Here is a 22092-nt window from a genome sequence, read left to right on the forward strand (position 1 = left end):
GAGCTACTCCAGATTTACACCCCATAGCAGCTGCCAACCACCAGAGTCTCAGCAGCCATGGCCACAAGAGAGATTCTCCAGCGCTTTCCAGCTTCAAAACTGAACAGGTACAACAGACTTTATCCCTCTTGATGCACAGCTGTTAAATAAAATTAATGTTTCTACCTTTCTTTTTACTTGTTTAATCTGTCCTAATTTAGTTCTGACTTAGCCAACTGCAAAATCTGAGTACATATGCAATAAAATAAACACAGTAATTCATATTAACAAATCAGCATTTGCAAAAATAGGAATGTTATAACATCAGCTTAGTTCCTATCCGAATTCTCATGTAAAGCTCCAAAGAAACACAGCAACCAGGATTATCCAGAGGTCCTTTGGGCTTAGTAAAGAATGACATTCTCACAATGCTTCTACTGTATTTTAAATGTTGATCTTACTCTGCATTAGGGCAGGTTAAAATCTTTCAGCCAAACACATTCTAGTTGAAAATCATCCTTCTTAAAAGCATGTGACAGTGGAACATTATGAGTTTTGATTATCTCTGCAACATTTCAGCTATATTTCTATTAAAAACATTTTTTTGTTGTTGATATTATTGTAGAACGAGGACCCCCATAAGCTTCTGCAATGTATTGTAAAGAAGGAAAAAGAGAAAAAAAAATTAAAGAAAACAGCTTTTTGAATAAAAAACACCAGCAGGCAGTGAGGCTTTCAAGGGCTTCTGTGCTGGGGTCACCAATTACTCTTTTTTTTCACAGATACAGCGTGTGATACATACATAATAGCTTACTACCTATAGCTCACAACAGGATGTCTTCAGCAAAATACCTGACAATGGACCTCACTTTCATAAGAAATCCCCCAAGATGTTGGGGTTGCCCAAGCCCCCAAATTTAGGCATGGTTTTAATACTCCTCTTATATTGGACCACCTGGGAGCAAGAATTACCAAGACAGAGGAATCTGGGGAGAATTTGTAACTTTATGTATGAATAAGAAACATGGAAAGAAAAATTAATGATAAAGTCCACTTGCTGTTGATGACCAGAAACTCATAAATACAACAGAGCTGTTGTTGGATAAAGCAGCACAGTACTGGTAATAAAATGAAAATGTCTGTAAATGTTCTGAAAAGGAAATTCCACCTCAGCCTTGCTACAGATACAGTGAAGGTCTTCTCTGTCCAGGGATGGAAAGGGGCCAGTGGAGGAAGGACTTTGTTTCCAACACACCATAGCATTAATTCATAATTAAAATTACCTCCTCTAATCTATTTAGCTCATCTTTTTCTGAATAATCTGCCTTCCTTTGTCTCTAGGGCAGACTGGCCTATTTCATCTTCCCAAGACCCTCCCAAGGAACTTTAATTCACAACTTCATCTTCTGTGGATGGCTTGGCTGAGGCAGCAATGAGAATAAGGTGTTTCTGGGGTGCAGTTCTTTGAAGTTGCCTTCAGCTTTTACCTTACAATGAGAGCAAAAAAGTGCATAAAATGTGCTTATTCATGCCCATTGACTGGGAACCTTCAGTCTGGATACTAACCTCAGCCCAGGTGTCTACCTGATTTCATTATGATTTCTGCAGTCATGAAGCAGACTTCAAACACTCTTCTGTCTGTCTGCAAATAACATGGAAGAAACAGTATAATACCCATGCAGGAAAAAAACCAGGATCCTGGCAAAGTCAGCAAGTCTGATGGTCATGGTGCAAGGAAACACAATTATAGATCCATCACTAAATGGTGATACAAAAGAAATAGGAGAACATTTGCCAAAGCCCAGACACAGCCCTCATGGTATTCTCTGTCTTATAGAATCAGCAATAGCTGCAGCACCTTGTAAACACAAGTGTTTGTTTCAAAAAACATTCTGCATACTTGAGCTCAGATCTCTTGAATTCACTGTTTTGTTGGTGACATTTGTTAGTTCTTGAAGGACTTGGCCCAGCTTCTTTGGCACGATTATGTAAAGATTTTGCAGGGCAAAATTATAATCTAGAAAAACACGTGCTGTATCAAATATATCCTTGGTAGTTAAGAAAGGAACAGGACATTGTATTTCCTTACAGAGATTCACACTCAAAACAGATTCTCAGCATAAGGAAAAGGTGCCATCCTCAATCCACTTCTAAAGGAACCAGCTGGGATAATAATAGAGAAGGGTAAGGAGAAATGACAGGGCATCACCCAAGCTGTGGAAACAGCTTCATTTCTCTTTCATTTATTTTAATGTAACCCATATTAGACCAGAAGGAGAGGATACAAAGCAAAGCTCCTCTGCAGGGCTGCCAGCATTCACATGGAAGTGCAGCCTCCAGCTCATGCTCATGCTTGGGCTATCCTTGCAGAGAAAAGCCAGGACAAGTCACTGTGGGTGTAACACACTTCAGCTTGTCCACAGTGCCAGCAAACCCGCCTGCCTGGGCTGTGTCAGGGAAGAAAACAAGCTCCTTGTGTCCTGTCAGCAGCCACAGACATGGCTGAATCAGTAAATATCAATAGGTTGTCTGAAAACAGCAGTAATATGTGGGGGGGATAAATACACAAACAACTGGAGAAGCAGCACACTATTTCAGCAGTTAATTATAGACTTCTACATCCTGGCAGGCTGGAATTTTATGAGGCACATAAAAAATGGGATGTATTTAAAAAACAGCCCAGATTTATTATTTTCATTGATTCTGCATGCTAACTTTCAAAACGCATGGATTAAATCAGAATGAAAAGGTGCCTGCATGATTGTCTTCTGCATGTACCAAAAATTAATTCCCCTCAGTAAGAAGCAGAGTTTCCAGTTCAAGGCTTCATTTCCATTATACACACTTTTTATTAATAGTGCAGAGAAAGAAATCATTCTGAATAAAAGATACCAGGATCTGACAAGAGCCACTGGGATCAGTGAAGGGGATTCATTGCACCGATTGATCTGGATCACTGCTTAAGCAGAACATGAAGAAACAGTATCGACTTGAGCTGGTCCAAATTCATCCAGCTAGGAATAAACACAGCAAGCTAAAGTAAAAGGGTGAAAAATACTATCCTGGGCTGTGACAACCCTCACATGCCAGACTGGATAAGGAGCTGTACGGGGAGATCCCAGGGTGCCAACTGCAAGTGTTAATGAGCTATGTAAACAAGGAACACTGAGTCAAATCAGAGGTGTTACTACACCTGATTAGCCTCTGGTCCAGATGGTACTGAACCAGCGTTCAGGTTGGCTTTCCACAGCGAAAAAAAAGGATTTTGACAAGAGTGAAATATGTGCAGGGCTCTGGGCTCCATCTGTTAAATGCATTAAAGACTCATAGCACAGGTCTCCCCACTGTATCTGAAGAAGATTTTGCAAAATCCCTGGTAACGAAAAAATACAGGCTGAAACTAAAATGGAGATCTATGCCAGAGATGGCAATTAGCTAGTGGAACAAGGCTGTAAAGGCTGTGATGGATTCTCCAGATGGAGATTGTTATACTCACCAGGACTGAATGTTTCACAAACTGGAATTAATTCACGGCATTGTGCAAAAATCTAAATTAGATTAGTTCCAAGCCCTTTTACCTAACAAGCTGTGACTTTCTGAACCTGCACCTAAGGAAAGCTAGCAAAGACACCATTCAGGAATAGCTGCACATCTAGGAAAGGAAATATTTTCTAAAGATTATTATACTTGGCCAACTTAAAGCATTCAGAAGTTGTGAGTCAGGGCCCCAAGTATCAAGCAACTGGCTTAAAAATACTGATATTTTAAAAGGAAAAAATACTAGTTCATTTTTATTTGCCTTCTGGTTGTTTTGTCCTTTAAGCTTCAACGTTCAAGCTCTGTTCTGCAATTGCGATGTCTATGAAACAGAAGTCACTAAATCTAATTTATATAAATGCTGAGACTACCCCTACATCATATAATTCTAGGAATTCTTCAGTACAACACAAATTATCTTGAAATTTACAGTGAATTTCAATATTTCACCCTGATGATTATAAAGGCAATGTTCCCTTTAAAACCAGTCATATGCAAAAGAAAAAGTCAAACCAAATAAGGAAGTTAAGCAGCAGCTACAGTTATTCCATTATCCTTCATCAGCTCCCTGCCAGCATTGATCCATTTCCAGCCACATTTCCCTTGTCAAAGAACAACTGTGGGGAAGTGGGGGCTCAGTGACCCTTTAGGTATTTTTCATCCCTGGTATCTGTGAGTGCTTTTTCTAGATCAATGCACTCTGTTTCTCATCTTTTCTGAACACATAAGCCTTTTGCACGGTCCCTGTCCAGAGGATGCCAGGATGGATGGGCTGGGGAACTGATATGACCAAGACAGAGGGAAGGAGATGGTGGGTTGTATGAGATTCCCAATTGACCATGAGCAAAGTTCTGTTTCCATCAGCTTCTTTGCCAGATACTGATGAGATGGAAGATGAAATTCCTCACCTCACTCGTTCCTCTAACAGAAAAACCAGCCTTTCCAAAACCTACCCCTACTGTTAACCTTATGAAACCAGGCAGTCCCCAATCTCAACCTCTTCTGTCAAAGTCCTCCATCCCAGCCAGATGCCTGGCAGTGAGCCTCCCCAGAGCCCAGGTAAGGGGAGAAGCAGTAAGTAAGTGCAGTCACAGGAAGGTTTGTGCTTGGGAGAAACCCAGGAGTATAACACAGCACACCCCGCACCCCACACCTCCAGCAGGGCTCAGACAGTGACTGGTGCCCAGACAAATCCTCTAGTAAAAACAGGGCTGACATCCCTGAACAGGTAACCTGCCTCTATCCTCTCCAAAGATTTAAATATTTGGCACAGAGACCACTTTATGAACTTGCATTTTAACCATCCCAGACGTGGGCAAGCCCACCCTGTCATGCAGCCCAAGGTGCATGCAAGGATGCACTGGAGCACAGCTGCTGCAGATAGAGAAATGACAAGTGATGAATAAGCACACAGGGACTACAGTCACCTCCTAAATGCTTTTGTCAACCAAATCTTCCTGGGTGACAGGACCATACAGGGATCCTACAAACCATGAGACCAGTTATAAACTGGGATAAACACAGAATAAACTGAGTTTATTTCCTGGTTTTTAGTGACAGCAGTTCATAATAATTGAGAAAAAGCCCAGATAGTGAATATTTCAGTGTGCCGAAGCAAAGTGAAAGGTTGACATCCCTATGTTAAAAAATATAGGGAAGCCTGAGATGAGGATGAAGACCATCACTTTACTGAGACCCAGAGGCTCACTGTCTGACATCTGAACACAGCCAAATGTTCCCCCATTCACTGAAAGGAAATCCCCAAAATCCAGCCACCATTTGAAGGGAGCCAAGAAGGACCTGAAAAATAACCACATGTACATCAGGATCCAGAAGTGCCTTGAATAAAGCTTAAGAGACACCACACACCTTAGAGCAAACCTAGCTTTGATGAAACAACCCCCAGCCATGCCAATCCCCTAACCTATGTCACTACAAGCTTGCTGGCATAGCCAGCAGGGTTATAAGGAGACTGAGAAGTATTAAGGCTCTTGCTGAGTTGCAAGAAAGATAACACTGAAGATTTTTTTTAGTAAGCGTGCAAAACTTGGCAGCTCTGCTGTGTCACGCTGCCAGTCCTCTGCTGCACTGCATATCCCTCCTCTTGGTGCCCCTGTACCTGACAGGAGGGAGATTTCTCCAGCATCATGCAAAGAAAACAGCACACAGGGGTAGCAGACATCCCCCCTGCAGTGTGATTTGGGGGTAAACGATGCTGCCTTGCCAGGAACAAGCAGTGACCACCACCACGAGCCAGTGGATTTCTCCCCACAGCTGCTGGGGTGATCCAGCATTTGCTGAGGACTGGCATGGAAATCTGCACTTAATCAAGGGGGTTTCTCAGCATTAAACTTGCTGATCAGGCAAGTGGGAAAAAAGCTCTGGGAGTGGCCCCAAAGGGTCCACTTGACCCCACTGAGGCTCCCAGTTAACTGAAACGATGCAGCACCCAGCTCCACTCACTTGCACAGACTCAGAACACTCTGTGGCTATTGAACCACCATTTCCCAAGGGTGATAAAAATACCCAGCCTAGCTGCTTTTCTGTGGGGATGAATCCACTTGGTGCTGGAGATGTTTGTTAGCACCACAAACAACTGCAGGAAAGCATGGCCCCAGCTGCCCTCACATCCATATAGATCTTTGCATAAACAGGCAGTTTTGCTGAGGTCTTAAAAATACCATCTTGCTCTGAAAAAACAGCATAAACTCTTCACAATGGCCATACATGTAGCTGTAGAAAGACCCAGCAGAGGCCTGCCTCTTGTCACAGCCACCTTGCCCTTGTCACCAAAACTACATTTTGAGTTTCTACCTGTCTCGACACAAAACCCATCCTTTCTGCAAACATGGAAAAACAGAGCATTCCCTCCTGCATTTCATGCCTTATGCATTTTGGGCAGAAAGAGCCAGGTCAGTTGCACCACCTTTTCTTTGTGTCTGTACTGTGGTAAAATAACTGTGTGCAACTTAAAGTGATGCCAACAAAACCTTTGGTGATTCTGGCATCAATAAAGACCCAATGAGGCAGCTTGCAACATGGAAACTACTCACATTCACGCCAAACAACTTCAGACTTCCAAACCCAACAAAATAACTGTCTGAGAGGCCAAAGAGACAGGGATGATGAGACAGAGGAATACTTACATTTGGGTACAGTAAGGAAAAGGAGCCCTTAACACACCACCACCTCTCTGAAGGCAGGACCCGCACCACTCGCAGGGATCAGCACAGAGCCAGCAAACAGTGGATTACTTTTAATGAGCTTGGAATAAACCTGTGCTCACGGGGAGACCTGGCATGAGGGGCCCAGTACCGTGAAAGCCCCACGTGAGCTCTCTGGCAAGATTTAAGCAGCACATAAGTGCAATATAAGCTTTATAGAGTCCTCTGGGAGATGCAGGTGCCTCCACCAGCCAGGCCTGCCATCCCGGCCACAGGATATTACGTCCCCACTGCAGGGTGCGATGTGCCCACCATGTGCCTGGAGCTACAGCTCACTCTGGCCGTGTCTGCACGAGGCCCAAGCCCCAGACACCGGCTCCTCCAGCATGGGCAGGACCAGGCAGCCCTGCAGACCCACCCCCAATGGCCATTACCTGCTGACCCCGTACTCTGGGGGCGGCTGGTAGCGGACGAGGGCCAGCTCTGCCCGGGCGGGCTGGGGGGCGGCGTAGGCAGCCTTGAGGACATCTTGTGATGATTGCTCGCCGTAGAAGAGCCCGTGCTCCTGTGCCTTGCTGCCTGGGGCTGCTGCCTTGCCTTTGTAGGGGTACTCGGGAGGCGGGCCCCGTGGGTCCGTGGCCTTGCTGGGTTGTGGGGCTGCCTTGAAACCCTTCCCACCTCCTGGGGCTGGGGGGTGCTGCTTGGCCCCGTTCCTCTCCAGCGAGAGCTGCATGATCCTCTCGCTCAGCGAGCGGACGTGACCCTGCTTCAGCTCCTTCAGCGCCTCATCCTTATGCGCCTGCCCGCTGTTGGCCCGGTTCACTGTTGGCCTCCCCTCCGTCCTGGCCTTCTGGCTGGAGGAGCCATAAAAACCCGGTGTGGCGGCCGTGGCTGGTGGTGCGGGCTGGCCACGGAAAAACTGAGACTGGGCCTTGGCCTCCTCATAGGTGGGGAGCTCCTCGGAGCTGTGCGGGGGCTGCGGGGCCCGAGGCTGCTTCTCCATGGCAGCACCGTCCCCCTGGTGCTCCTGCCCCTGTGGTTCCTGCCGCCCTGACGGCTGGACCATTGGCAGGTCTTCGGGAGCAAGGTTTTCTGCGGAAGAGAGAGTGCTGGCGGTGCTGTTGGAGGGGCCGACGCTGCCCGTCGCCTGGTGCTGTATGGCCAGCAGGTTCATGTTCTCGCTGGGGTTGCCATACCTCAGCCGCTCCTGGATCAGGCGCTGCAGGACGGTGCCGGCTGCCACCTCCTCCGCCCCTCGCATCTCCGCCTCTGGCACACGGCGGAAGCTGGGCGGGCGCAGGGTGCAGAGGGTCTCCTCGGCTGGGCAGGGAGAGAGAGGTGGCCATTAGCTCTGCTGTCCAACAGGTCTCAATCCCCCTGCTGTTTCTTCCCTTCCTACATCCCACAGCGGTGACCCCGTGCCCAGGATGCACCCCATGGGCAGTGTCCTGCCAGGATTTTCCTGGCAGCACAAGGGACATGGCTGGAAGCCAACAAAGGAGTCACAGCACTGCTCCCTGCTCATCCTCCACCCCTAAACTCTAATTCTGTTTGGCAGTGACCCCTAGGAACACATTCCAGACCCATTCCTGGCCTCCCCCTCCATAATATTCCATGCGCTCTCTACCCACAGCTCTGAACCTCCCTCTAAGTCAACAAGGGACATTCCATGTCACAGGGAAATTCGGTATTTTCTAACATGGATAGGACAGGACAGGAAAGGAGCCTACAGTGTTTACCTTATCCCACTGCCTTACCAATTAAAAGCTTATAAAAAGTTAAAGCATTTTATTAAAGGCCTTGTCCAAATGCCTCTTTAAACATTTGGGGCATTGACCACCTCTCTAGGAAGCCTGCTCCAGTGTTTGACCCCTCCCTGGAGATGGCTTGCACAACCTACAGAGGCAGCCTGCATGGCAATACCAGCTGCTGTATTTTTGATGGCCAAAGGTGTAAATGTACTGCGTGCCGTGACAAGATAAAACGTAAAACTTGTCACAGAAAAACTGAAATGGAACTGAAAATTAAATGGTCCTAAAGGTCTAAGAATAACCTGTGCTCTGGCATCTTCCTCTAAAATTACAAATTCCCTTCTGGCTAAAAACACTATTTCTGAGGGAGTCAATAATAACTGTTGTAATTTTGCTGGGTCAACACCAGGAAGGCATTATGGTCATAGATGTAATGACAGCATTTTAAAAAAAGGGCACAGACAGATTAGCTACACAACTCTAACACAGGCTACTGGAAGTCATTCAGAGTCAATGGCAACATCTTTGCACTATATATGCAGTGGAGCTTGCCTGGAGCTAAGCATCTAGAAGCATTTGGACAAAGCTCTCAGGCACATGGTGTGATTCTTGGGGTGTCCTGTGTAGGGCAAGGAGCTGGACTTGATGATCCCAATGGGTGCCCTTCAACTCAGCGTATTCCATGATTTAACCATGGCTGAGACCTTTGGAATCCCTCCCTCCTGAAGCTCTCCTTCCATCCCAAAATTGCTATAAGATGTCTATCTGAACACTGTTTGAGCTCAGAGGAATGTTCCTGAAAGACTCCAGTGCAGACAAGAGTGAGAAGAGTCTTCCAATGTCCCTAGTCAAGAAGGAGGTGTTTTCTGCAGTTTGGTTTCTTGAGGTCACTCTTGGCAACTTTCTCTCTCCTGCTGTTTCCAATTCTCAGAGGAGTTTGTCAGGACTTACATTTGTTTTTTGGCATTTGAAAGCAGTTTAAAAGCAAACTTTCTCCTGAGGTCTGGTCATTTCCCTGAGGTTTCATCAGTTACTGCCCATGCTGTGGGATAACTTATATACAACCTAGATGCCAGAGGGAAAGAAAAGCCTTTGACTCTTAACAATGATAAGAGGTCATTTCCCTTAACATTTCTGTGGCAAAGCCTTAAAGATGATTGTGGAGCTCCAGAGGGAGAGAAGATTCCCAGGCTGTTTCACTCCACACCTGCCCTAGGAGATACAGCTCTCCTGCTTTCCCTGAAACAATGTTATCTGCCTGCCAGCCTCACCTGCTGGGGTTGTGGCTTGGCCACCAGCTATCTGAGGGTCTGTCAGCTCCTTGGGATCGTGTTTGAGACAGGAAGACGCACAGACACACAGTGCATCTCCTGCTGCTCAAGCCGAGTATCCAGCTGCTTTATACGTCCCTGCAGTTACAGCAAACTCTTGCTGCTTTGTTCATGTTACCACAGCACACAGAAGCCTCATCACACTGGACATTTTTGCAGACAAGCAGTAACGTCTCCCTAACACACCAGAAAGTTTACAGTCTAGGTTGTTAGACAACGCTGGAGAAAAGCCTGAGGGATAAAGCCATCATCACACAGTCAAAGCAGTTCTTTGTAACACATCAGGATTTCCACTTCTGTGCTAGTCATGTTATCATCCTTGTATCTGGGAGGTGTACTTTACATTGCCTGTTACTGAAGTCCAGAAGGATTGACCACAGTGAACTTTTCACAGTGCCCATGGTCTTGCTCAAAAAAGCAAAGATCGGCAAAAGAGCCATGGAAATTGGTCCAGCTGTGCAGCGAAAAGCAACTGTGTCCTGAAGGACAAGTGGAAATGACGCACCCTCCACAAACAGAGGTGACAAGTGGCAGTAGGTCACAATACACAAGTCAAAGGTAACTTTGACTCTATCAAGAATGAGAAGCTGGCCTTCAACTCACTAAATAATACTTGTAAATGGTTTAAACTGCTCAATTTATACTTTGTGAAAAACCTGGAAGTAAATGCAGTGGGTTCATACAGAAGTGTGGCCATGCACTCACCAGCTTTTTCTTTGGCACTGATCACTTCAGCTGTTAGCGGGGACACTTCATGCCTGCCAGCAAACAACTGGTGATCCTGGTAAAGGAAGCCAGCCTCTTCCAGTACCTGGACTGGGCTGGTAGGCTTGTAACAAACAGTTGTGGAGCCTGTAAGAAAGAAGAATGGAATGCCAGTAAAGAAACCGCATGAATGACAAAATACGAAGCCATGATTTACAATAGCAGTCCAAAAAAATTTCTTGAGCATGGCTAGGTGCTGAGAAGCCCTTCTGAGGCCGGTGAGCAAACCACCTCTTCAGGCTGCACTTCCCAAATAACGTATTAGCTCTGAGGAACTAGAGGCAAAACATGGAGTCACCAGCGCTGTTTCATGCGCTGACCCAGCCTGGCCTACAAGGTCCTCAGTCCACGTACAAAGAAAGGTTTGTAAGAGCTAACAGTGACAAGTCACAAGCTCGCTAATCAAGGCATAGCCCCAGGACATGAAACCAACAGAGCCAGCGTAATACTGAACTAGGGTGTGGGTAAAAAGAAGGAAAAGTGAGGACACAGCCACACATTAAACAGGGCTATAGTCTGGGAAAGGCCTTACCACAAAATCTGCTCATGAGTAACAGTTTAGCAATACAGAAAATTGCTGAGACATAAAACACAACCACTGCTATCAAGGGAGAGAGTTTGTAAGTCACTTTGTCCAGATGTTCTTAATATGGTAAGAAGCGGATGTAGCTGGAGGGCCATGGGAATTTGTCTGGCAGACCAACTGCATGGGAGCTGCATGCCCCAGCATCCCACAGAAACTGATGGCTGAGCTGTGCTGGTTTTGGCTAGGACAGAGTTAATTTTCTTCTCAGTAGCTATGTTTTGGATTTGTGCTGGAAACATTGTTGATAACACAGGGATGTTTTAGTCTCTGCTGAGCAGAAGCATTAAGGCCTTTACTGCTTGCAACTTGGCAAACAACAATGCTCATCCTAAATCTGTTCTCAGGAGTGCTTGTTTTAACAAGCTGATACAAAATGCATCACAGCAGTGTTAAGCCAGGAACGACATTGGCTTGACCCTATATTTCAAGCCACAAGCGACACAGGCATAATCCTACAATTCTAGAAAGACACAGACTGTACAGGGTCCAAAGGAGGGCTGCAAAGACCATCAGTGGACTGTAGAACCTGTTCTGTGAGGAAAGGCTGAAGGAGTTAGGTCCTTTCTCCCCGGAGAAGAGAAGGCTGCGAGGGAGCTCCCATTACAGTCTTGCAGCATTTAAGGGGAGGCTACAAAGAGGAAAGAAGCTCTCTCTTCACAAGGAGCTACAGTGAGAAGGGGCAGCAAGCACAAGTTGCACTAAGAGATGTTTTATCTTGACATAAGGACGAAACTTTTTACAATGAAAACACTCACTGAACAACCTCCCCAGGGATGTGGTAGAGTCCCCATCACTGGAGGATTTCAGTATGCGATGAGACACTGTCCTAGATAATCTCATCTAAATTGCCTCCTTCCCTCAAAAGGTTAGACCAGATGATCTGTGAGATCCCTTCCAACCTGGTCTGATCTACACTTATATGACTTTTTACTTTCTCATTTTTCTGAGAACTTAGTCATTTTTGTAAAGAGAGGCTCTTTGAGGTTCAAGCCTTGGAAATGAGCATCTCCTGGCTGCAAGTACCCCGGCACAACAGGCACACAGCAGGCTCACTCTCCACTCATCCCATTGGCTGTCACAGGTTTTAGGCTAAGGGAATTGTCATCAGTCTCTAGCAACAGCCACTGCCAAGGACTTGCTTGAGCAGGAGGCAGAGTGCTCAAAGTAGCACCAGTGATGCATCCAGCCATCCCAGTGGGGCAGGAAGCCCACAAACATAGGGATCCGCAGCACCCCACTCGGCAGAAAAAGCAGTCACCCACAAACGACCTGGATTTATTAATCCTGCCTGCTTGGTTTGTGTCAGCTAACTGCCTGCTCCCTGCATATTTCACACAGGTCATTACTAACCCCATGCAACTGCATGGAGCAAGGTAGCAGGGGTAGGATCCAGCCTGTCGTTTCTACAGGCACGAAGATACTATTTTCTTCTGTGCCAAGAGGAGAGGAAATAGGCATTTCTGCAAAATGTTAATGAATTCATCACTTTACCATTCATATTATGCATGAATGTGTATGGCAGTTATCTATATTTAGAGAGCAAGAGGGAAAGATTGCTTGCTGGAGTAGAACTAAGCCATATATGTTTGTGAAAACAAGCATAGGAGACTGGTCTGTAAATTGTGCTGATGCTGACACAGATCCAAGAAAAATCTCAAGTACACTAATTTCCAAAATTATTGGCCTATTCTGGTAGAGAATAGGATTAAAGACACCCTCCGTTGCTCCTCCACACAAACAGTCCTGCCTTGGAATTTGTAATCCTGCATGTAAGCAGTGCATTACAAACCCAAGCTTGATTTATAAATAAAAAGTAGACTGGGGTGAAGCAAAGAAAACCTGCACACCCAAGGAAGAAGATAAGCAGCTTCAAGCATTACAGACAACCTGGGCAGCCAGCAGATACTGGTTTGGCCCCACCACTCATCAAAGAGAATTCAAAGGAAATAAACTGTTAGTAAAACTGTATCCTCACCTTCTGCATTTTGAGTCTGTAGGCACCCTTGGGTCAGGATTTCAAATTTTACAAGATGAAGAACAAAGTTGTGGTTTTTTCTTTAACAAGAGCAGAAATTCTCACCTATCCACTTGTCCTTGGTTGTTGTGGCACAGCTATATTCTACTAAAATCAGGACTGGTAAATGCCAGCATCTGCCAAACTGCTCAGTTTCTGATCCCAGTTATATCAGAGTCAAAATCAAGTAGTCCCAATCCAGGCAGAAACTACTGGACCGTGCTGTACCCATGTTGATGTTTTATGATCATAAAATGATGTCATGATGTTTTATGATGTTAAAAATGATGTAACAATATTTTATGTTCATTCACAGTAGTTTTTAATAAAACGTCAGCTGTAACTGACACAGAAACCAGTTTCTGCGTAACACAGAAAACAGCTGCCAAGAGATCAGTGCTTTGGCACACAGCCACAATCCAGATCATGGGCAATAAGGCACCACTTGAAAGCTTAGTGGAACCTCACAAGCCATTTGGAGCAAGGCACGAGCCTTATTTCTTTCTCCCCTTGCTGCCACTGGAGCCTCCCAAATCCCAGCTCCCTTCTCTAAAGGAAAACGCTTCATTACAATCCGGCTCTGACATGGTGAAAAGCACCCATCCAATGGTCAGGCACTTGTTCCTTTCCCAGACCTCCTTGTTCCTCTACAATGCTCACCAGAAGAGCCATTTTCATCCCTGTAACTGATTCCTGGTGCCAGAGCAGTGGTGCCCAGCAGCCAGGAGTAAGAAGCCAGTTGAGGGCAACTTGGGATGAAGATCATTACTCCTCCAGGGGCGTGTCCCAAGGGAATGGCTTTCTATCTTACCCAAACAAGCTACAAACCACAGCTGCTGCCCCATGTTTTGTGACAGCCACTGCCAAGAACCGACCTCATCATGTCTGTAGGTGCCTGTGGGCAGCTGCCAGCTGTGCTCCCCTCTCCCCTTCCCAAAGCCAGCCCAGCCCCCTCAGCCCCAGAATGCCAGGATGCAGCCCAGTCCATAGACATCATGCCTTCAATTGCCATGTATCTAGTGTCTCTTATAGCCAGTTCTGTAAGACATGACCATATTTCTGGCCTTCACTTCAGTCCTTGCTAAACTGGGTAGCTGCTCTAGGCCTTCATTTCTGCATCTCTACCAACCCTCCTGCATCTAAGTGACTGCCTGACACCAGCTCATTTGTTTTCCTTTTCTTTTAGATAAGCACGCATTCCACTGTACAGAAGCAGACATATTATCCTGGAGTTTACTGCACAGCAGTGAAATTCATTTGAAGATTCAGAACTATTTAAATGAATCAGCTGCTAAGATTAACACCAGACAGTCAGCCAGGACCCAGAGACAGTGGAGCAACATTTAAATATTTCCTGTTTCTGATGTGGCTTCAGTCTGGTTTTAAAAAGGATCTAAAGCAAACCACATAGGAAGCTCATTGCTGTGACATGAGTGGAAAACCATGTTTTTAGAGCAGTAACAGCCTATCCAAGAAACAAATTTACAAAAACAGTCAGAGAAAATGGTTTTCTTACAGCCAAATTGTACTACTACTCTCGTCTTCAGTAAAACACCGAAAAGATGCCACTTGTGAAAACACAGCTTGCTGCTATTTAGAGGCAACACCTCAAGGCAGAGCCCAGGTAATGAGTTTCTGCATCACACCCCACTGCCCACCCAGGTGACATGATGTGGCTGCCCACAGCACAGCCCATGATGCTGCCATGTATCCTCCTCTACCACCTAAAACCCATCCAGCCAAACAAAACCACAGAGCTGACCTCCAAAAATTCCGCTTTTCATCTGTACCCTACTGACCAAGTGGTTCAAAAGAGACTGAGGTGTTTCAAATCCTAAGCAATCATCCAAAATTAAAAAGTAAGTAAGGTGGCTTTACACTTTCCTATAAACCCTGCCACAGTATGTAAAGGAAGTCCAAAAATGACAGAATGAAAATTACATCATTTCCAAGCCCACATCTGCCCTTCTGTATCACAGCCATTCAAAAAAGGAGTACAAATACCTTATTCCACATTTAAAATATTTTCTCTGTCCTGTTGCTGCATAAAAAATTCAGGTCAAAAAGGGAAGAGAATTATTTAAGGGAAATAACAAAAGGACAGTAAAGCACTCCAAGGTCCCAGGGACTGCACAAAGGCTGTGCCATGAATTGGCCAGGGTGGACCAATCAGTCCCTGCAGTAGGTCACAGTGACCCTCTGAGGCTGGACACCCCTCTATGTGTATCCTGGCCCACGAACCCTACTTTCTCTCCTAACCATTGGCCCAGTCTTGAGAGCAAAGATTGCCACACCCTAGCCACACAGCCATGCCACTCTCTCAAAGCTGGGAGGAAGATTTAAGTTTCCTTCAGCATAGAAAAAAATAACTTGTGTCTCGCTTCTTGGTTTAGGTATAAAAATTGGACTCCTAACAATGTCACAAGGGATGCTTTTGGGACCTCCAGCAGCACAGGGATTCTTTTGCAGCCACAGCTTTGATGAAGTGCAGGGGCTCCGGCAGCCACTGGTGATTGTTTTCCATCAGCAGCTCCCCAGTCAATGCACAAGTTTTCTAGGTCACTTCTGGGGTGGCTGACTCATCCTCACACCCCATAATTCTGCTTGTGAACCTCACATCTGCTGCCAGGGCTCCTGAGCCCTGAGAGGACTGAACAAGCATCACTAGTATTATTTTCACAGGAGCAGAGCAATATCTTGCAGGACAAAAATCCAAGACACATAATGCACACCAGATGTGAGCAGCACCTTTCATTTCCCACATGAAAGCAAGAGAAGCTGCACCCCTGTGCCTGGCAGGATTATCAGACTGAGCTACACCTCCACAACTCACCGCTCTGGGGAAAGAAATCCTCATCCCAGTATCCACGTTGTATCCAGGATCCACATTGTGCTATTCCTTTACTCAAGAAGAGCTCCTGGAGTCACCCATCCTCAGTACTGTCATTTCACTCTCCAGAAAGTCCAAGAAAGCACGAGCAAGACTAATGGGTATAGTCAATGACAAACAGCTATAGACTATAGGCAATGGAGGCAGCCAAACCCCATCTCTCCCAAAGAATTGTGCTAACATGTCCAGATTTAACTACCTACAAGGATGAACATTCTCCATGAAACTTCAGCCTCACATGCTTATTTTCATATATGCTTCCCTTCAGCGAAAAACAAGGCAGGGGAGAAAAAAATCCTATGAGAGAAGCAAAGCAAATGTGCTTTGAAAGCAGCTCCCGAACCTGGCATGAGATCAGATGGATACAGGAAAGAGTGGAGCCAAGCCTGCCTCCCTGGGAGATCCCCTCGGATGCCCGCGCTTCTCCGCCTTCCCGATGGAAATGGGGTGTGCTGGCGTGTAGGGGCAAACAGTGCCCATCACCACTCTTTCATCTCAGATGGTAACAGGTTTTATAATGCTAGAATAACATGCTGGTTTTTTCCCTGACCCAGGCTCACCCCAGAGGAGAGGCAGGATATAGGCAGAGTATTCTCATCACACCTCCAGGTGCCGAAGTCAGCTGGGCATTAATCCGACGGAGGAAGAGATGCATATTCCTCAGGCAGCTGTGCTAGGCTTTGCAAAAATATGTGCATTTTTAAGGTCTCTCTGTATTATAAGCTACACACTTGCTTTCGTGGCTATAACACTGAGTCTACAAATACAGCCAGCCCAAATTTATCTGAAGAATTGAATCAATAATTGAAACTCCTGCTTTGATCAAAGTGCCAGTGGCACAATGACGACTCATGTCAGCGTTGCTGCTCTGAGATGAAAGGATAAGTATTATCTAGAGCTAGAAAGTAGGGGAAGAAACTCACAGTAAAAGAATGAAATACAAAGGCTGACATGGAGCTCGCAAGTGAGACAACACTTCTGCTACAGCCACACCGCTTGTCAGCCCAGCAACTGTCTGCAGACGTTTTCACTACACTATAAATTCTGATTTCCAAGCAGTAAAAAAAACCCCAAGATAAAAATTCATCACATAAATTCTTAGGGAAGGAAATCTTCTTCCACTGGGGGAAAAAAGCAAAATCATCAATCAGCTACAGCATACAGACAAGACACTTGTAGAGCAGGAGTTTAAGCCATGATAAATTTTGCTGTACTTACTGCCTTTAAAAATGATCATGTTACAGAAAAGCACTGTCATGATCCGTGTCACTTGGATATTTAAGCCCTTCCATTAATTAACCAGAAGTGAAATAGGACCTAGGTCTGTGGATCGTTCAGTCTTAGTTCCTTGTTACTTCAAGCAACTATGTTATAAAATTCCGGTCTTGAACTGAATAAACAGCATCTTGAAGATGAGGAATTTTTTTCACCCCATTTGGAGGAGGTTTTGGGATCTCTCTTCCTCAGACATACAAATATTCCTCTTGGTTCCCACTCACAGTCACGGACATTGCTCTTTATCCATCTATTTTTTTTTTTTTTGCCAGTGGTGTCCTTTAGGTTAAATAGCTTTCTCCCTGAGTCATTCCCACAAACTCGCAGCGTACAAAGGAGCCTGGGATAAGGACAGAACAAAAATAGTACAAAGGCTGTACAGTACTCTCTAACTGAAAAGGCGGGCATTGAACTCTATTGTATGGATTTCTAGAGTTTTTTCACTTTCCTTAACACAAGCAACAAACCATCCAAAGGATCCACAGTTCTTCACTTGATGATCTGTGTGAAGAACTGCTTGCAATAACCCTACACTAAGCAGAGTCTTTGCACAATTCTTAAGTGTCATAACTTAAAGCAAAAAGAAATTAAACCTTCTTCTCACCAGAATATATATTACAATTATGATCCTTCCATTATTATATTATTACATGCAATTTATATTCAGCCACTTTTAAAATGTAGAAATTTAATAAAGGTATTCTGTGTAGAAGTGCTAACAAGATAATTGCCTGTAGTTCTTGCTCCCAGATGGCTCAGCTCACATTTAGAACACAGAAAACCACAGCAACAGCCACTGGTGTGGAGCCATCATATCAAAACCAGCCTCAAAATGGTGCTCTGGTCACAAGCAGAGGGATGGGACACGTCACTAGCAGGGACCCTTTGTCCATCCCAGGTAACCATCACAGGGAGGAATTTCACTAAAAGCATTTTTAATCATTAATTCCTTCATAAAATTAAATGCCATTATTTTCCAGCCTGAGATTTGACCACTGGAGTTACTGTTGTCTAAAGCACATTTATATTTTTGTTAGCCAACATGGTCAGAGCAGGTAATCCCAGGTGCTGCTCCATTATTTAACCCCATGCTACGTGTCTTTGAGATGTGCCATGGCCCTGCAGATCACCCCTCTCCTCGGCTGGTGCTGCCTTGACACGTGCTGGCTGTCATTGCCTGGTTTGCACAAAAATGACGTGCTACATCTTCAAGATGTGGGACAGACGTGCATCAGGAAAACCACAGCCACACACCGTGGTGGGACACACCTGACCTGGACAAAGCCACTGAAAGCCAGCAAATGCTGCAGGATGGGGTACACCTTATTGTGTGGACAAATTCTGCTCTCACACGCACCAATCCAAATCTGGAGCAGTTTCACCTGCTTCTACAGATTTACTTGAAATTTACACCCACAGTAGCATCTCACCTACTCAGAAAGTCACTAAAAGGACAAAAAATGGACACAGACATTTCCTAAATGCAACATTTGAACAGAAAAGCTGCCCTAAGAATTTATTTATTTTAGAAGTGATGTTGTTCTTGTTACTATTATTTTCTACTTCCATCTATTTCTACTTCTGTCCTGAGTGGAAGGCAGGCTGTTCCATTTAAAAATTCAGGACACAAATGGGGACCAGATTACATCCATCCCAAAGCTGCCAAAAAGCAACTGCTGTATGAAACCAAAAATCCTCCTGGGATTTTTCTCAAATCCGCAAAATATTCCCGAGCACTAAACTTTCCACTGGGACTATTACATTAGCAGATAGTCTGTGTGTGAAAATCCAAGTACACAGCCGTCCTCCTAATGGTTTCCAGGACAAGAAGGCTGCACATGGCACACACTCCTGCCTTAGCACCAAGTATCATGTATACCAGATCTGGCCTTTAAAGCGAGTTACACGCCTATCAGTGAGAAATAAAGGCTCTGTGGACTCAGGCTTTCACTTCCTGAAGGAAAGCTGCAATGGTTACCAGTAACATCTCCCCACAATCCTGAAACACTCGTGTCCACAGAGTCTGGTTGTGCCTGACCCTACCTGGGCTGCTGCTGGGATCCCTTCCAGCCCCCTTAGGTGTGTCTTTGCTGGAGAAATGCAAACCAAAGCCTTTGGCTCTGTGCTGGCGTTTCCTCACAGAGAAGCTCTTGCAAGGAGCACCAGAGCTGTATCCCGGCATCCATCCCTCCATCCAGGGACTAATGTGCAGAGGGTTTGGTCCAGATCACCAGGATTGGGAGGCCAGGACTTGGAAACTGTCCTCACGCCTGTCACCAATCCTGCAGATATTTGCACTTCAGAGAGGCCACACGTGCCCCTTTGGATAGAAGCTGCCCTCCTCCAGCAGCTGAGTGCTTTCCAAAAGAAAAGGGAAAGCGAAGATTCCCCTGCCAAAAGCTGACAGAGAGAAAAGGGGACATCAGGACAGATGAGAATGGACATGCAGGTGATGAGAATGGACATGCAGGTGATTGGTGGGGTCCCACTGGCCCCACAGCCTGGGGAAACTGGGAGGCCCAGCCACAGCAATGCTGTGGGGCACACACCTCCCCTATTTAACAACATAAAACCAGCCTCCCCGAATTCATCCTCTCACACCACTGCTCCAGTCGTGGCTGGGGATGAGGAAGGCCAGGCAGGACACAGACCCTCCATGCAGAGCTGTAACACGCACCCAGAACAGACCCAGAGAGGGTTTTACTATGAGCTCTTGCCCACCCAATGTTCCCTGCCCTCACCACTCAGACATTTCTTGATAAGGTATTTATAGAACCCTTGGAAAAGCTTTCTGGTCATTAGAAATGACTATGTATATATACACATATATATGTATAAAAGTAAATATATATACATGGTCTGTATTTTATTTATATACAATACATGCAGCCACATATGTCTATAAACATATGTGTAAATATATAAAAAGAAATAAACACATATTTACATATATTTTTATATATATTTAATATCTATATATAACTATATACACGCACACCTGTTAGCAGGAATGGCTCTGCCAGCTAGCTACGCTCAGAAAAATTCATAGGACTCATGTTCACTGCAACCCTTCTCTCGGGAAGCTTTTAGGCTTATTTCTGTATATAAAAAGACATAACCTGAACCTGAGTGGATGCACGAGAAGGGCCTTGCAGACCTCAGTCACCAGATCCCCGTCTCTGGCGGTAGCTGCCCACAGCTCCCGGGATGCTCGCACAGCACCAGGAAAGAGAAAAAAAAAACACCTCTTTCCATCGAAAGAGGAAAAAGCCCAAGCAGCGACCTTCCTGTACTTAAAGCTATGAATCACAAAACCTGGCAGGAAGATTCGGGTTAAATTCATGTCGTGGGCTTGTTTTTTTTTTTTTTTTTTCTTTCAAGACTGACTTTTTTTTTTTTTTTTTTTTTTTAAACAGAGTTTATCTTTGTTCCCTGCATGGGTAGGAAGGTTAAATATAAAAAAGTTCTCTCTCACCATCCCCCTGCAACAACAACATGAGAAAGCGCTTCCCCGGCGTGGGAGGCCCCTCCTGCGGGTCCCCTGCGGCCGGCGCTGCCGCCCCACGCACCCGCGGGACGGGACGGGACGGGACGGGACGGGGCCGCTGTCCCCGCCGGCTGCTCCGAGTGACAGCCCGGCGCTGGGGACCCGCGGGGACGCTGCGGAAACGGGGAAACCTTCCCCGCGCTCCCGCCTCGCTCCTCCCGGGCGCGCCGGGGCGGCGGACCCCCGGCTCGCTCCTCCTTCGGAATATCCTGCGGACACCCCGCTCCCAGCGGGGCAGTCTCGGGGCTCGCCCCGCGCCGCTCTGCCGCCCCGCAGCGGGGAGGATTCCCGGGGAGGGCTCCGGCAGCGGAGGAGCGGGAGCAGCGGCAACCCTGGGGTCTCACGGAGCGTGGGGCCGGCTCAGCACGGACTCGGCCCCGCTCCCGCACCGCCTGCGGCTTCCAGGCAGCCCGGGGGAGCCGCGGGGTGCGCTGGCTGCGGGAGCCGGCGGAAGGCTGCCCAGGCCTTCCCGCGTCCTCCCGGGAGAGCGGCGGAGCGCGGCAGCGCTCTCGGGTGGGCATGAGCAGCGACACCCCGCAGCGGCACCCCGCACACACGTGGACACGGACACCCGCACCCCCCCACGCACAGGCACACGTGTGAGCAAACATGCACGCACGGACACACACCCGTGCGGGGACACACGGACACCGCCTCCCTTCCCCGCCATTACCTCCGGCTCCGCGCCCCGCCGTCCCCGGCAGCACCGCTGCCATCCGCGCCGCTCCCCGCCGCCGCCGGGCGCGCTCCGCCGGCCGCCGCGGGCCGGGCCGGGGCGGGGACAGCGGGGCGGGGACAGCGGGGCGGGGACAGCGGGGCGGGGACAGCCGAAGGGGCGGCTCCAGGGCCGGACCGGGCACCTCCCGGCGCGGGGCGGCCGCTGCGCGCCCCTCCCGCCGCTCCTGTCGGGGATGTGGGTGAGGCGCGGTCGGGGGAGCCTGGCATCCCCAGCCGCAGCCACTGAACACACCTGGGTACGCCCGGGGCGAGCCGGTGTGGCTGCACGGCTGCCCCGGCTCATGTCCGGGGATGCTCGGGACCTAAATCCCGACCTAGGTACCGGCACAGGCTCCCTGGTCCCTTGAGGGACAGTTGGTGGGGGTTATACCGAGTGCCAAGCCCATGAATTAACCCCGGGCATCCTCCTCGTCTCCCAGAGCTCCAGCTTCTCCTTGTGTATGGAGGACCCGATTCTTGTAAGGAGGGCTCAGAAGAACCCGGCTTTCGGGGGCTGTCTGGGTGATTATTTCGTT

At 47.1% G+C, this 22092-nt stretch overlaps 1 protein-coding gene across 3 annotated transcripts in view; it reads right to left on the reverse strand.

Moving 5' to 3' along the window:
* Nucleotides 1-22092, reverse strand: part of AMOTL1 (angiomotin like 1) — a 72717-nt gene that overhangs the window by 32540 nt on the left and 18085 nt on the right. For 2 of the 3 annotated variants that reach the window (XM_023920752.2, XM_086882056.1), the window contains exons 4-5: nt 10468-10614; nt 7115-8000 (exon numbers count right to left, since the gene is read on the reverse strand). In XM_023920752.2, the coding sequence (XP_023776520.2) occupies nt 7115-8000; nt 10468-10614 (1033 nt within the window). Of the gene's footprint in view, nt 1-7114; nt 8001-10467; nt 10615-21512; nt 21591-22092 lie in introns of those variants that run through there. The other variant, XM_086882057.1, reaches the window with a different exon arrangement.

This window comes from Cyanistes caeruleus, chromosome 3 (assembly GCF_971803275.1).
Source record: "Cyanistes caeruleus chromosome 3, bCyaCae1.hap1.1, whole genome shotgun sequence".
Lineage (NCBI taxonomy): Eukaryota > Metazoa > Chordata > Aves > Passeriformes > Paridae > Cyanistes > Cyanistes caeruleus.